At 45.6% G+C, this 15,233-nt stretch overlaps 1 protein-coding gene and 1 non-coding gene across 2 annotated transcripts; one reads left to right on the top strand and one right to left on the bottom strand.

Moving 5' to 3' along the window:
- Positions 1 to 1,258: 1,258 nt before the first annotated feature.
- Positions 1,259 to 1,394, bottom strand: LOC129400993 (small nucleolar RNA SNORA48). The gene has a single exon (XR_008628028.1). It is a non-coding gene; the product is annotated as a small nucleolar RNA SNORA48 (small nucleolar RNA).
- A 293-nt stretch (positions 1,395 to 1,687) lies between these two features.
- Positions 1,688 to 14,919, top strand: ESCO2 (establishment of sister chromatid cohesion N-acetyltransferase 2). Its single transcript, XM_004614738.2, has 11 exons — positions 1,688 to 1,908; positions 2,621 to 2,683; positions 3,814 to 4,606; positions 5,761 to 5,854; positions 6,397 to 6,454; positions 7,830 to 7,953; positions 9,266 to 9,397; positions 11,002 to 11,091; positions 11,866 to 12,009; positions 12,665 to 12,831; positions 13,426 to 14,919. The coding sequence occupies exons 2-11, from the start codon at positions 2,637 to 2,639 to the stop codon at positions 13,556 to 13,558; spliced, it is 1,782 nt and encodes a 593-aa protein (XP_004614795.2). The 5' UTR covers positions 1,688 to 1,908; positions 2,621 to 2,636; the 3' UTR covers positions 13,559 to 14,919.
- The last annotated feature ends 314 nt before the right edge of the window (positions 14,920 to 15,233 follow it).

Genomic DNA, 15,233 nt, shown 5'->3' with positions numbered 1-15,233 from the left:
CTGCCGTGCTCCTCCTGTCTTGCTCCCGGCTCACCTTCGTACTCCCCCTGCTGTGCTCCCGGCTGGCAGCAGCCTTCGCCTTCCAGGTCAGGGAGTTCCTGGCATTTGGGAGAGAGCCCACATTCCCGGCCCCGTCCCACTCTAGCTCTGTGCTTTTGCGCCCACTTTCAGTAGACTAACTTTGCGAATTCACCAGCTTCCTCACCGCCGAACAGGACTATTGAATTCACAGTTCAAAGGAACTCTGCTAACTGACTCTTGCGGGCTTGCCGGCAGGAAGCACCGAGAGAAGCACCGAGAGACCAGCTGTTACTGGTCTAGGCCAAACCCTTATGCTGCCTGGGGGCTTCAAGGTGTGCGCCCTGGCCTCTCTCTGGGGTAGAAGTAGGAGCTGAGTCTGTACAAAACTGGGCAAATCCCAGATTTCTGAGCCTCAGACTTTGTTCTTGCTTCATTCTTCGAAGCTGGGCGCATCACTTTTTTTTTCTTTTTGGGTCACACCCGGCGATGCACACGGGTTACTCCTGGCTCTGCACTCAGGATTCACCCCTGGCGGTGCTCAGGGGACCATCTGCGATTCTGGGAATAGAACCCGGGTTGGCTGCGTGCAAGGCAAATGCTCTACTCTTTCGCTCCAGCCCCTGGGAACATCACTTTATTTAGATCTAAACCTATGCCAGAATTAGGGTGTGCCACACAGTTCCCCTTCCACAGCTGTGTAGGAACCTGAGGGAAAGAAGAGTGAGATTAGAAAGAGAAAGACCCCAATTGAAGCAGGATATGCAGAAGATCCTTTCAACCTCCTGCTCTCCCTCAAATCCTTTGTCCTCCTACTTTGCATGCTTTAAACCCAATGCAGTGTTCACCCCCACCCCTGCCCCCCCACGGAAGACAAGACGGAAGACGTAATCACCAGCTCCCTGCAGGGCCTGACCTCAGCCAAGAAACGAAACGCTGGGGAATGAGAAGTTCCAGCCTTCCTGAGCCCCTCTTGGGAGCCAACCAACCCCAATCTACCAGAAACTGTACTTGCCCGGTGACAAAGATAACAATAGCTAACAGCCAAAGGGGGCTTTAGCAATCGAAAGCATGACCCTCTCTCCATTCTATAAAAGGAGAATAAATGGCATTACTCTCTGTAATATGGAACTGATAATATCTCCTAGACTCTGCTGAGGCCTAAAGAATTTTTTTACAAAAACACAAAAAATGTATAATAATGCATGGCACATAACCGATATTTATGCCCTAATTTTTTTTATGTGCCCCAAGCAGGAAAAAGCTCTGGCCAAACCCAGGCATGAAGCTAGGATGAACAAGGAACCAACTGCTTTGTCCCTGACAGATACAGGAACAACACCAGTGAGATGTCTCTTTGCCCATTGCCAGAGGTTACCTATATTTTTTTTTATGCAATTGAAAAGTACAGAATAAAGTAGAAGCCCAAAATATTGCTAGCAAGTAAAAAAGAAAAAAAGCTTTAAGGAAATAAAAATTGCTGTGAGAATCTTGGCGAAGGTACTTTAGGAAAACCCCTTTCTCCAGGAATCCTAACCAGTAATCCCGGAAGGGCCTTGGACTTCTGCTCCGAACTACAGTTCCCAGCATGCCCTCTCAGAGGCCTTGCGGGAGGCGTGGTTTCTCCGGGGCTGGGAGGGATTTGGGGTTTCAAGGGCGGGAGAATCTCGGGAACGGAACTTCCGGAGGGGCGGGGCAGGTGCCGCGGACAGCCAATCAGTGAACGGAGAACTAGGAGCCCGGCACAGCAGCCAATCCCGTCGCAGCGGCCTCGGCCTCAGCCGGCGCGGGACAATTTGAACACCGCGGCGGAGCGCCGGGCCGGCTGAGGCGCGCTCGCGGGCTTGGAGGCGCTGCGGGGAAGCCCGGGACTCGCGGAGGAGCGTGGCGGTAACTTTCCCTGAGAAAGCGCGTCCGCGCTGGGCCTGGCGGGCGAGCCTTCGACCCCGGCGGGTCTGGGGGAGTCTGTCTCCGCCCGGCGTTGCCTCGTAGTCGGGGACCGGGCGCTGGGCTCACCCGCTCCTCAGGCGGCTGGGGAAGGTCCCGCTACCCGCGCCTGCCGGGGAGTTGGCGGAACAGGCTGAGGTGCAGCGGGCTCGGGCGGCGGCGGGGACCCCCGGAGACTGTGCGCTGAGAGGCCAGCGCCTCGAGGTCCCCCTGAAGTCCCCCTGCGGCAACCCGGCGTCCCCCTGACGCGCGCCCCGGGGTTTCTCAGACGCAACCCTAAGTCCCCCTGACGCGCCCGGGGGTCCCCCTGACGCGCCCCGTGGCACCCTCCTGACGCGCCCTGGCGTCCTCCTGCTAACCGACCGGACCGGGTGGACTGTCCTCTGAGGAGGAACCGTCCGCGGGTCGAAGCCTGAGCCCGCCCCAGCTCTCTGGTGAGCTTCGGGCTTGTTTGTTTTTGCATCACACCCGACTGCGCTCAGGGGTCAGACTCCTGGCAGGGCTCGGCGGCAGGGCTCGGCGGACCGGTCCGCCGGGGATCGATCATTTTTCAGGCTTTTTTTAAGGTGATTTTTTTTTTTTTTGTGGTGGTGGTGGTGCTTTTTTATATATACCCACTTGAGGGATTTCACCGTTGCTGTCCCATGTCTTGCAGGAGTTCAGCTAAGAAGATGTCAGCGTTTACTCCAAGGAAAAGGAAGACTCGGAGTTGTGACGAGTGAGTCCCCCTCCCCAGAGGTAGAAAGTCTTAAAGAAAAAAAAAAAACCACCGTCTGGGGGCTGAAAATACAGTAGGCCGGTAGGGCATTTGCCTTGCATGCTCTGAGCACGTGCATCCCAGAGGGTCCCCCAAGCCCGCCATGAATAAACCCTAAGCACAACTGGCGTCACCCCCAAAACAAAACAAAAATAAAAAGTCACCTTCTTGGGGCTGGAGCCGGGAAGGCGTTTGCCTTGCACGCTGCCAAAGCCCAGCAGAGCCACGAGTAATCTCTGAGCACTGCCAGGTGTGGCCCCAAAAGCAAACCCAAAACACCTCCATTTTACCTCTCCAGTCTCTGAGAGCTTCCATTCTTCTGTCTGCTGTGGCTATGGTAATATTTTATATTCTCATTCTGGTCTGGGAGACACGGTAGACTTTCATCTTCCTTTGGGGTGCTCGGAAAGAGCTCACTGATCTTCTTTTTTTTTTGCTTTTTGGGTCACACCCAGCGATGCTCAGGGGTTACTCCTGGCTTTGCACTCAGGAGTTACTCCTGGCGGTGCTTGGGGGACCATATGGGATGCCGGGGATCGAACCCGGGTCGGCCGCATGCAAGGCAAACACCCTACCCGCTGTGCTATCGCTCCGGCCCCTCACTGTTCTTCTTGAACTAAATGTTTGTCAGTCTGTGACCCAGCTCCTTCTCTCACTTACGGATATTTAAGTATTTTACATGTTTGCATGAGCCGCTGATCCTCTGAGCAGTCTTATGGTCTGTAGTACTGTATGTCCTATGAGAAGGAAGGATGCAGCCCCATGAGGACTTGTTGCCAAATAACAAAGTACATGGACTATCATTAGTTCGTGACTTAGAGTTCTTTAAACAGACATGTCAGGATGTGTATCTCTTTTCATAAACCTGGGGGAGCCTTTTGAAAAATATCTGAGTGCTTTCTTTGGTAAAGACAACATTTGAAAATTCTATTACAGTAAATAGGTACTATGAGTAGGTGGCTGTTTGTCAAGAGGATTTATTGTTTTGAATATGAGGGAGAAGAAGAGTTACTTGTAGTGTAGCAGTAGTTTGGCAGAAAAATTGAATGAAAACAATGATAGTTAACTATGGAGTTTGTTTCCTTTTCTAGCCTGTTATCAAAGAGTCAATCAAAGACATTAGCTTTGGACCCAACTGAAAGCTTATTTCCATCATCTAACAAAAAGAACGTTTGCCAGAGCAGTGAGAAAAATGAAGAAGACATGCATTGCTCGCAACAAGATCGTTTCATTTCAAGTCCACTCAAAACAGTGAAAGAAAATGGAGGATTGTCCTCTGCCAGTCAGATGTCACCATTTAAGTCGGCTGTGTCGTCTGGATCCTTTTACAACAAAGATAAGTGGTACCTCAACCCACTAGAGAGAAAGATGATGAGAGAGTTCTTAACTTCTCTAAATAAGAAAGATGAATCTTTACCCAACTTGACAGAACAAGTGCAGAAAAAAGCAGCCTGCTCCAAGAAAAGGAGCAAAAAACCACAGAAGAGTTTAACTGCTAAATATCAACCACATTATAAATGCACCAAGCCTGTATCAAAGAGCTCAAAAAATCCCAAGCCAAATCGAGTGGCCTATAAGCGGCTCATGGAGAAAGAGAACTGTTACTCACTTGGAAGCAGTCTGAACGCTCCTCCTAAAGTTCTAAGTCAAAAGGTCAAACCACAAGCCACACTCCAGGGTGGGGCTGCATTTTTTGTTAAAAGAAAAAAATCCTCTCATAGCAATTTGCCGTTGGAAAATAAATACGATCTTACCCCAAATAAGTTAAAAATGATTGGAGATTCTGATGTAAAGACTATCAATGAGAGAAAAGTTGGGTGCTTGAAGGAACTGAACATGGAGCTGCTGGATGCAAAAACTGAAAATAAAGAGACAGTAATAAAGGTAACAAGTGGGCTACATACCAAAATATTGCTTTGCTTTTTTTTTTTTTTTTTGCTACACTTACGGGTTCTCAGGGCTTACTCCTGGCAGTGCTCTGCGACCATACCTGGGATTTATCCTGGGTCAGCTGCCTGCAGGGAAAGAGCCCTACCTGCTGTACTGTCATCTGGGTCCCCAAATTTCAATACTTTTTTTTTTTTTTGCTTTTTTGGTCACACCCGGCAATGCACAGGGGTTACTCCTGGTTCTACACTCAGCAATTACTCCTGGCGGTGCTCAGGGGACCATATGGGATGCTGGGATTCGAACCCGGGTCGGCCGCGTGCAAGGCAAACGCCCTACCCGCTGTGCTATCACTCCAGCCCCAAATTTCAATACTCTTTATTAACATAGTTGAACAAAATTATTTTCTTTACAGTCTGGAGAACTACTTGTGGGAAGATGAAAATTCTTGCCCGTTAAGGAAGCCTACCAACATTTTCTTATCATTAAAGGGGATAGATAGATCAGCGGGTTCTTGCCTTGCACGTGGCCAATCTAGGTTTTATCCCTGGCATACCAGGTGGTCCCCTGAGCAACACTTGGAGTGATTCCTGCATGCTCAGCCAGGAGTAACCCCTGAGTATCACTGGATGTGCCATAAAAAAAGAGAAAGGAAGCTAGTTCTTTAAATTTCCCAGGACTAAAGTTCAGGGAATTTCAATTTTATTTGGTAGTGTTTTTAGAAAGTTAAAAAAATAGAAGACAGTATATTTTCAGGGTGTGAGTGTATGGGTTTTTATTTCAAGTCATGTGAAATACTAGTTTTTCATGCAAACTTGAGAGAACTCAGAGTAGAAAATCATACCTCTACTTGGAGGTGACTGCTGTTAAGCATATCGTTGAGTTTTGGTTTATCATATAGTATGTTTTCATGGGAGTTAGCCCACAGGACTGAAGCACATCTTTTGCATGTAGGAGACCAAGTTCAGTCCTTGGCTCCTGAGCACCATCAGGAATGACCTCTAAGTACTGCCAGGTATGGCCTACAAAATCAAAATGACTAAAGCCATGAGATGAAGTTCACAATAAGCCAAATATTTTGCTTTAGAGACAAATCTATTAGGATTTGTATACTAAATTAAGAACTGTTTTATTTTACCTATTATGTTCAGGATTTGCCAGATGCAGTAGTTCCTTCAAATGAATGTAAATCTGATGAAAATAAGTGTTTTTCTTCAGAAGATTCTGTCAGTAAGAATAAACCAGGTAAGGAAAAAATACCTCGAAATGAATTTATTTACTTGTAATAATGGTTTATTATGCTTGTCAGTGGGAAATCGTATGCAATAGTATTTAAAGCCAGAGTTTCAGCATCTTTGTGCCTCTTTTTCTGGCCCTGCAGTGCATTTATTTACAGATCTAGTGACGTAAAATAGATTTTACTGAACAAAGCTTGCTTATTACCATGGAGAAGGAAAGGAAATATGTGTTCAAGAGAATGTGAGCAGCCAGAACAATAGTACCACAGGCAGCATGCTTGCCTTGAGCACAGAGCCTGGAGTCAGCCCTTGTTATTAACCTTTAAAAGCTGTGACCTGGACAGGAGAGAGCATAAAGACTGAATTGCATGCTTTGCATGCAGGAGGCACCAGTATAATCTCAAGCACCAACCCTGGACACAGCCAGGTGTGACTTCAAACAACCCAGAAAACAACTGACAGAGAATTTTAGACATCTCCTGTGACTTCAGAAGTTTTTCCATTTATTTCACAATATAAATCATTGTTTGTTCCTGTTTCTCTCCCCAGTTTCTTCTGAGCCCACTGTCTACCCGATCTTCAGCATGTCTTCAGCCCATCTGAAAAGGTAGGGTTGCACTGGCTTTCATATTCAATTTACTTAAGGAGTAGTTCCCCATCTTTTTCTTGATATGCTATTTAATGTGTAGCACTTTTTTCCTTTCCCCATAAGGGCATTTTGAGAATACAAGGTGAAATCAGACGTTCTCAGAGAAGCTGCTTAAGAACTTAAGAAAAGGGAAAGATCCTCTCAAGCTCAAGTCATAGTACTTGGCTCATAATAAGAATTGGATATAAGTTGAATTCCAGTTATTCAATGGATGATTGAATCTATTATATTCATTATATCACTTAATCATTATACCAACCTAGAGGTAGATACTATTATTTTTTGGTGTTTTTTTTTTTCTTTTTGGGTCACACCCTCGATACACAGGGGTTACTCCTGGCTCTGCACTCAGGAATTACCCCCTGGCGCTGCTCAGGGGACCATATGGGAAGCTGGGAATCAAACCTGGGTGGGTCAGGTGCAAGGCTATCACTCCAGCCCCAAAGGTAGATACTATTAAACTCTTCCAGGCGCTTGCCTTGCTTGTAGCTGACCAAGGTTTGATTCCTAGCACTTATTTGAACCCAAAACCCTGTCTGAAGTGATCCCAGAGCTGGGTGTGGCCCCAAAACAGCCAAAGACAAAGCCTTGCCTTTTCTGCTGAGGAACTAGTAATTTAGCTACACTTAAGACAACTAGACTCCATTGTTTGAATCCAAACCGCCTTAGGCTACTTTGCCTTCCCTGGTTGATAGTCATTGATTGTTTGCATCCTCAGGCAATTTGTTAGCTCTGTTCCTGTGCAGGTGAAAGTTGGTTCATAATCTGCTGGTGGCTGAAGTCCTATGTATCTGTAAGATTCATGATTAGAATCCACCTATTTGCTGTAATATAGCACATGTTAAATTTGATAAAGCCAAAAAAATTCATTTAATATCGATCTCATCATGAAGACATCCTGATTGTGCATATCTGATATGGATAAGATCCGTGGACTCAGTCAGGAGACAGGATTTGTGTCTCACTTCTGCTTTTCTGTCCTAGGCCCTGTCCCGTGAGTAAATCACGATCCTCTGCTTTCTCCTTGTTCTTAATCCTCTTCATCAAGTTGGATTGTTTTGGGACATGGGGGCTGTACCCAGTTATGCTCAGGAGTTATTCCTGTCTTTGCTCAGGAGTGATCTGGCAGTGTTCTGGTGACCACTTAAGGTGTTAGGGATGAAACGAGAGTCAGCTGCGTTGCAAGAAAAATAAATGCCTTCCCTCCTCCACTCTCTTAAGTCCATTATATTATCTTTTCTAAAAAGTACTAAAAATTGACAAGTGTTCTGTAAATGTTATATGTTCTCATTGTAATTCCTAAGACTTACATTTGTCGACTTTCTATTTCAAGACCAGTAGTTGAAGAACAATCTTCTGTGGAATCCATATCTACTAACATCTTGAAACAGATCAGTACCCAGAAAAGTACTAATACCAGAGATACGAATAAAGAAGTGAAGGACCAGCTCATAATTGTGAGTTACCTTCAAACAAAGCTCCTTCTGCCCATGACTCACCTATAGACAAGAAGTTACACTATCATCTTAGCATGGTTACATGGGTTCAAAATATCTGATTGTTTAAATGCTGGTTTTGTTGTAATGGTAGCTTTTTTTTTTTTTTTTTTTTTTTTACATTTTTGGGTTGCACCCAGTAGTGCTCAGGAGTTACTCCTGGCTCTGCACTCCTGGCAGTGCCCAGGGGTCCATATGGGATGCCAGGGATCTACCCCAGGTCGGTCGCATGCAAGACAAACACCCTACCCACTGTACTATCACTCCGGCCCCAATGGCAATATTTTAAAATCTCTCAAATAGACAGTGAACTGACAATTTTTGCAGTGCTAGTAGTTAAGTAGGATGCTGATAATGGCTTGTGTGTGTGTGTGTGTGTGGCTATACAAGGCTATAATTGAATGTTCCTGAAAATGCTCACCTTCCCTTGTATTTGACAGTTCAAGGCCTGGTCTGTATTTGACAGTTCAAGGCCTGGTCTGTTCAGAGCAGTGCCTTATGAGATAAAATAGGAGTTAGTTATATCGTTGAATATTCCTGGCTTTCTGTCCTTTACCTGAAACTTTGGTTCAATATTGTATGTTTTAATTATGCCTTGGGGGCAAAGAGGTTTAATATTCCTAACTACTTGTGGGAAAAAATACAATGAATACATAGGTTTTTTCCTGAAATAATGTTTTTTAGGTATTTCATTTAAGAGCTTCTTAAATAAGTGCTATTATTCATGTTATCTATATGTTTGAGTGTGTTCAGGGGCTATTCCTGATTCTACCTCCATTATGAATATTTTGGTTTTTTAAAAATACCTCTACTCAGGAAAACAGCTTCATTTTTTTTTTCCCCATTATTTCAGTGGACTGGAACATGGTCCATTGACTTGCATGTGGCTGACCCGGGTTCAATTCCACCATCCTTGGAGAGCTGGCAAGCTACCGAGAATATCTCGCTCACACGGCAGAGCCTGGCAAGCTACCCGTGGTGTATTCAATATGCCAATAACAGTAACAACAAGTCTCACAATGGAGACATTACTGGTGCCCTCTTGAGCAAATCAGTGAACAACGGGATGACAGTGACATTATTTTAATGCATTTCCAGGTCTCTTCTCATTTTGTTCAGAGGGTAAAGAAGGAAGATTATAGTAACCAGATTTTTATTTAGTTTTTGCTTGTGCCATCACAGAAATAAGGGAAAAATTCAAATTCAAAAGTGCTCATATAAGCTTAATGCACTCTTTGGAGTGTTCAGAGGACTTTCTTTGTCCCCGATACAGGACGCGGGCCAGAAACATTTTGGGACCACCGTGTGTAAGGCTTGCGGCATGATCTATACAGCGTCCAATCCCGAAGACGAGCTGCAGCATGCTCAGTACCACCACAGGTTCCTGGACGGAGTCAAGTTTACAGTGAGTCAAAGATGATCTTCCCGGCCTGGGGAATGGCTCAGGAGCCAGGGAATTATATGCTTTGCTGTGCTAAGACCCAAATTCAAACCCAGTTTGAACTTTGGGGGCTGCTATGTGCGGCCCCCCAAAATAAATAAGGCAAAAACGCTATGTCAAATTTATAGTTTTTAAAATACTTTCTGTTTCTTGGGTTGGAGCTATAGCACAGTGGGTAGGGTGTTTGCCTTGCATGCAGCCAATCCGGGTTCGATTCCCAGCTTCCCATATGGACCCCCAACCACCGCCAGGAGTAATTCATGAATGCATGAGCCAGGAGTAACCCCTGTGCATCGCCAGGTGTGATCCAAAAAGCCAAAAAAAAAAAACCCAAAAACATAAACTACTTTCTGTTTCTGGGCCACACCTGCCTGTGCTCAGGGCTTATTCTTGGTTCTGTGCTCAGGAGTCATTCCTGGCAGGGGCTTGTGAACTATATGGGGTGCCAGGGGTGAAACCCAGGTTAGCCATATCCTCTCTCCTGTCCTGTCTCTACGACAGCATAATACTGGTACAGGAAACAAAGGGTGTGGGGCACAGTGTCCACTCAGCTCTGGTGGCAGTATCCTGAGTACTGCCCAGAGTGACCTCCCTCCCCAGATCTTTTCACAAGCCCCCCAGCACCAGTCGGTGTAGTCCCCAAATAACCAAACAAAAATTCTCATTACTAAGTATGGGGCAGATGGAGAACCCTGCAGAGCATGTACTTTACATGTAGGGAGACTGGGCTAATGATAGTACCAGGGTAACGCAACACATTTTACTTTTCATGCGACTGGCCCTATTCAATCCCCAGCACTGAACATGGTTTCCTGAGCACTGGCAGGTATAGCTTAAACTGCACTTCCCCCACCAAAAGAAAATAAGAAAGAAAAAAAAGAAGGGGCTGGAGAGATAGCACAGCGGGTAGGGCATTTGCCTTGCACGTGGCCGACCCGGGTTCAAATCCCAGCATCCCATATGGTCCCCTGAGCACAGCCAGGGGTAATTCCTGAGTGCAGAGCCAGGAGTAACCCCTGTGCATCGCCAGGTGTGACCCAAAAAAAAGAAAAAAAAGAAGCTCCCACAAAAAAGATTATGTCCCCAGACCCTTGCCCCCGGTCTCATGAGTGGGACCAGAGTGGCCTGAGAAAGCTGTGCTTCCTTCTGTGGGTTCCTCACAGCCCAGTGCAGTGAACAAGTGGGTGGAGGTAACCATTGGGTGGGGGCAGGGCACTCTGCTCTGAAAAGTCTCAGGGTCTCCTCCTTTGAGGCAGTGGAAATGTGCTGATAATGTCTGAGCGGAACTGCTGCGGGAAGGCTAGTATGTGTTTCTCTCCAGCCCAGTGGACTATGCTGAGGTGCCCCATCATTTACTCATCCTTGTCCCACAAAGGTCCTTTTGACTGCCTCCTCCTGCAGGGAGGCAGCCTTGTGATGGGCGAGAACCGGGACATCCTGTTCCCTTCCTACAGTCTTTCAACTGAATTTTTTCCCCACTGCCTCATTGGTCAGCTATGCAGTGGCTTTTTTTTTTTTTTTTTTTTTTTGCTATCAAGTGAAAAACTGTGACTTTTTTTCTCTTGCAGGGCTGGAAGAGGGAACGTATCGTAGCTGAGTTTTGGGACGGGAAGATTATTCTGGTGCTCCCACGTGACCCAAGTTATGCCCTCAGAAAGGTGAGTCCTATCAGCTCAGAGACCCTCCTCTGCTCCAAGTATCCCACAGTGGTTACCCACTGGGAACTGCCAGCAGAGTTTCAGAATCTGGGGCTCAGACACACACAGTTGCAGCACCCCACCCCACCACCGAAAAACAATTTTTCATAGTCATTCATCCACAACTGGATGGCCCGACCAGAGCACAGGCTGATGCTGAAAGAAAGCAGGCAAGGCTCTGTAGCTGTCTAACTTTCATCTTCCAGCTTGTTAAAGCTAAGCTAATCATCTTTCCAGCTAATCATCTTTCCAGAGATGGATGACCCTGAGTTGGTTTTGATCAAGTGTGAAGAGAGCTGGGTGGTGACTCAGGGTTGGAGCACATGATTTTGCATGCAGGAGCCTTGGGGTCTATCTCTGGCACCACTGGCTGTGCCCCAAACACAGTAGCTGGTTTGCCTGGGGGCTATCGTCTCCCATGTGGCAGGAGGTCAGCTCCATAACCAGTGGCTGTGCTTTCCCTGCTGCCGCTCAGACTGACTCTTTGCCACCTACTTCCTCTCTGAACCCCATCTGCTACTGGACCACATCCGGCAGTGCTCAGGGCTCACTTACTCCTGGCTCTCCACTCAAGAATCATTCCTGGCAGTGCTATGGGGACCATATGGGATACTAGGGATCAAACCCCAGTCGGCCATGGTCACCCTACCCACCCTACCTGCTGTATTCTATCTCTGGCCTTTGTTAATGCTTTTTAAAACAAGTTTACTATCTTTGTTTTGTGACCTTCACTAGGTAGAAGATGTTCAAGAACTTGTTGATAGTGAACTGGGCTTCCATCAAGTTGTTCCCAGACAGCCGAACAAAACCAAAACCCTCCTCTACGTCTCAGATGAGAAGAAAGTGGTCGGGTGTTTGATCGCAGAGCCCATCACACAGGTCTGGTTTGGCTCAGGGTCTAATTAGCAAGGAAAGGTTCCTTGCAGCGGGACTCCACTTAAAGGACAGCGACCATGTAATGGCACTGAAGGAATGGAGATTCAGGGCTATGGATTGGTGGGAGGAAAGGCTGGGGCAAGGTTAGAGGCAGCAAGGGTGGGCTGTGGTCGTCCAGTAGCCCTGAAGTTAGACTGTGGGCATGTCATGGATCCTCACAGAGCTAGACTCCATTTCTGGGGCTGGGACTGTAGTCACAGGGAAGATGCTTGCAGGACAGCGGGTCTGCTCTGTGTTCCAATCCTCCTGAGTGTTAAGTACCAAACACATTTCATTGTTGGAATGCAAGCAATGTTTAGTGTTACCAGATTGGGTTTTGCTATTTTTTTTCCTGCGGGGAGGGGGCACATCCAGCTGTGCTCAAGGCTTACTCCTGGCGGGCGTGGGGGACCATATAGTGTGCTGTAGATAGAACCAAAGTTGACCATGTGCAAGGCAAGCATCTTACCTACTGTGTTATTTGCTCTGGTCTCCGGGAATCACTTCTCTTATTTTTGGTTTTATCCCATACTGGTGGTGCTCTGGCCATGCAGTGGTTTTTAAAAATAAATGGGAATTCACCTCTGTTGTTCCACTGTACTTATGTGTGTCATTGCAGGCCTTCCGTGTCCTGTCTGAACCCACGAGCCCAGGCTCTCAAGACTGTCAGAGGGCTTGGCAGTGTTCTGATGTACCAGAACCGGCAGTCTGTGGCATAAGCAGAATTTGGGTCTTCAGATTGCAAAGAAGAAAACGCATTGCAAGGCGGCTGGTAGATACTCTCAGGTAAGAAATGAAATAGAATAAAAATATTCTTAACCCAGACCAGTGATCCTGGAACTTTCCAGGCTCATAATCCATAGAGAATAACTATATAGTTTTATATATAAAACATATATATATATACACACACAGATATAATATAAATTCTATCAAAAGACTAAGGCCAAGGCAAATGTTGACACTATAAATGTCATTAGCAAGGAATGCTAGTCAGGAGATTTTTTTTAATTAAGGATATTGAGGTTTCATGATTAGATTGCTTAAAATAAATTGTGCTAGCCACAAATGTGGTTGGCCTGACAATATAGCATTTGCTTCTCAAATAGGAGACTGGGGTTCAATCCCTAGCACTGCCCCCCAAAAAAGTGAGGAGGTGCTGGAGAGCTGGGCACATGCTTTCACGCAGCAGGCAAGGCTGATCCCCATTAACTACAAAGCTAACCCTTAGCCCTGCCTGAGCAACTCCCAAGCACAGAGCTAGGAATAGCCCCTGAGCACTGCCATGTGTGGTCCCAAAACAAAAGTAAAATAAATTATGCTAAAGTCCAATCTGAATTTTAGGTTGGTTTCATGGTTCACTTGTCTTGTCTCTTTCAGGAATTGTTTCACGTTTGGCTGTTTTCTCAGCACTAATGAAATAGCATTTTCTGATCCGACACAAGATGGGAAATTATTTGCAACCAAGTACTGCAACACCCCTAATTTTCTTGTGTATAATTTTAATAATTAAAGCAATTTCCATCAGTGGACTGGGGTTGTGCCTCCGTGGCAGAACCCTTTGCTTACAAATGTCCTGGGTTTAATCCCTAGCACTGCAAAGGGAAAAATAAGTCATTTCCACTATTAAACAGTTACTAGGCAGTTGAGTTCAAATATCCCCATAGAAAGCACAAACTGCTACAAGACATCGATATGAAAAAGTAGTGAGACAAATATAGAACAAAGGATGCTTGCCTTGCATGCAACCGACCTGGGTTTGGTTGTTGACACCACATACAATCTCAAGCCCCATATTCTCTGCATGCAGGAGGCCAAAGTTCAATCACTGGCACTGCCTGTGGTCCCCCCAAACACCACTGGTGTGGCCCCAAAGTAATATATATATGTATATATCAACATACTTGATTTAGGTTTTTTCCTTATTGTATTGAAAAGTTAAGATAGTGTTAAATTATTTGGGGTTTCAGAAGATGGAGAAATCTTGGATAATGTATGCATACTACAACCCTCTTAAACCATTAATTATGAAACTAGCTCTAACTGGAAAAATAATTTGCTACTTATTTAAGGAGAGTGACAGCAAGGCAAAATTCCATAGAAATATCACTTATCTTTATAAGCACACTTTGGGTTAAGGTTATGTACAATCAGAGGCAAACAAAATTTAGACACAGGTAAATATTTTCCATGCCCAGTTTTCCAAGAAAATTCACGGGGGCTGGAGAGAACGCAACAGACTGGAGTGTAATAGATAATTTGCAATAACTCAGCCTGGTTACATTTAGAAACTTGAATTTATAAAGGAGGGCAAGGAATGAGCTTAATGTTTAAATCTTAAAAAAACAGTCAAGGCTTCCTGTTCACCAGATTTAATTAAAATTCAACAAAATGTGCCAGGGAGATGACTCAAGGGTTGGAGCACATGCTTGGCATGCTGGAGGCCCCAGTTCCATCCCTAGCACCACACGGTCCCCTGAGAATCACTGGGCAAATACCAAAAATCTTGCTCATTCTGAAACATCTGGCAAAGTGCTGACAGCATGTATAGTCACAGAACTAAAGCTAGTAGACAAATACATCTAGACTGGTGGGGGTCAAAAGGAAATGACATTATGTAAATACACCCACAAGTGCACACGTATTTTTAGTGTGATTTTTAGGTACTTTGGAAAAAAATTGTTATGATTGTTTTGATTGGACCCATTGAACTGCTTTCTGGGAAATAGTCCCTGGTTGAAACCATTAAGCCTAGTCATCTGTATTCTTTGATTTGCCTGTGATTTAATGTGGTCCCGTGTTTAAAGACTGGTCCCAGAAAGAATGTAGAAGTGTTAAAATGTAATTATGCAGACATTTTAATGCTATTTTCTGCACTGCTGATTTTAAATACCTTAAATGTTTTATTTAAGAAATATATTATGTGTTCAATGCTTTTATGATGGATTAAAATTCTATGTTTATTTTCTTAGAGTTGAATGTTGCTTTGGGCCCTGGGGCTGGTGAAGCCTTAAAGGGGGTTTCTCTTGGGGGGTTGCATGGATGTGAGCTCCACTGGTCTTCAGTGCTAGAAATCTGGGAATAGTCTTAGCAGGTGAGTGCAGACCTTTCATGAGGTTGATGTGGTAGAAGGCTGGAGCAATAGCACAGCGGGTAGGGCCTTTGTCTTGCACGCGGCTGACCCGGGT

This window comes from Sorex araneus, chromosome 1 (assembly GCF_027595985.1).
Source record: "Sorex araneus isolate mSorAra2 chromosome 1, mSorAra2.pri, whole genome shotgun sequence".
NCBI classification, from domain to species: Eukaryota; Metazoa; Chordata; class Mammalia; order Eulipotyphla; family Soricidae; genus Sorex; species Sorex araneus.
The sequence above is the reverse complement of the archived record's forward strand: the minus strand, read 5'-3'. Positions and strand labels throughout refer to the sequence as shown.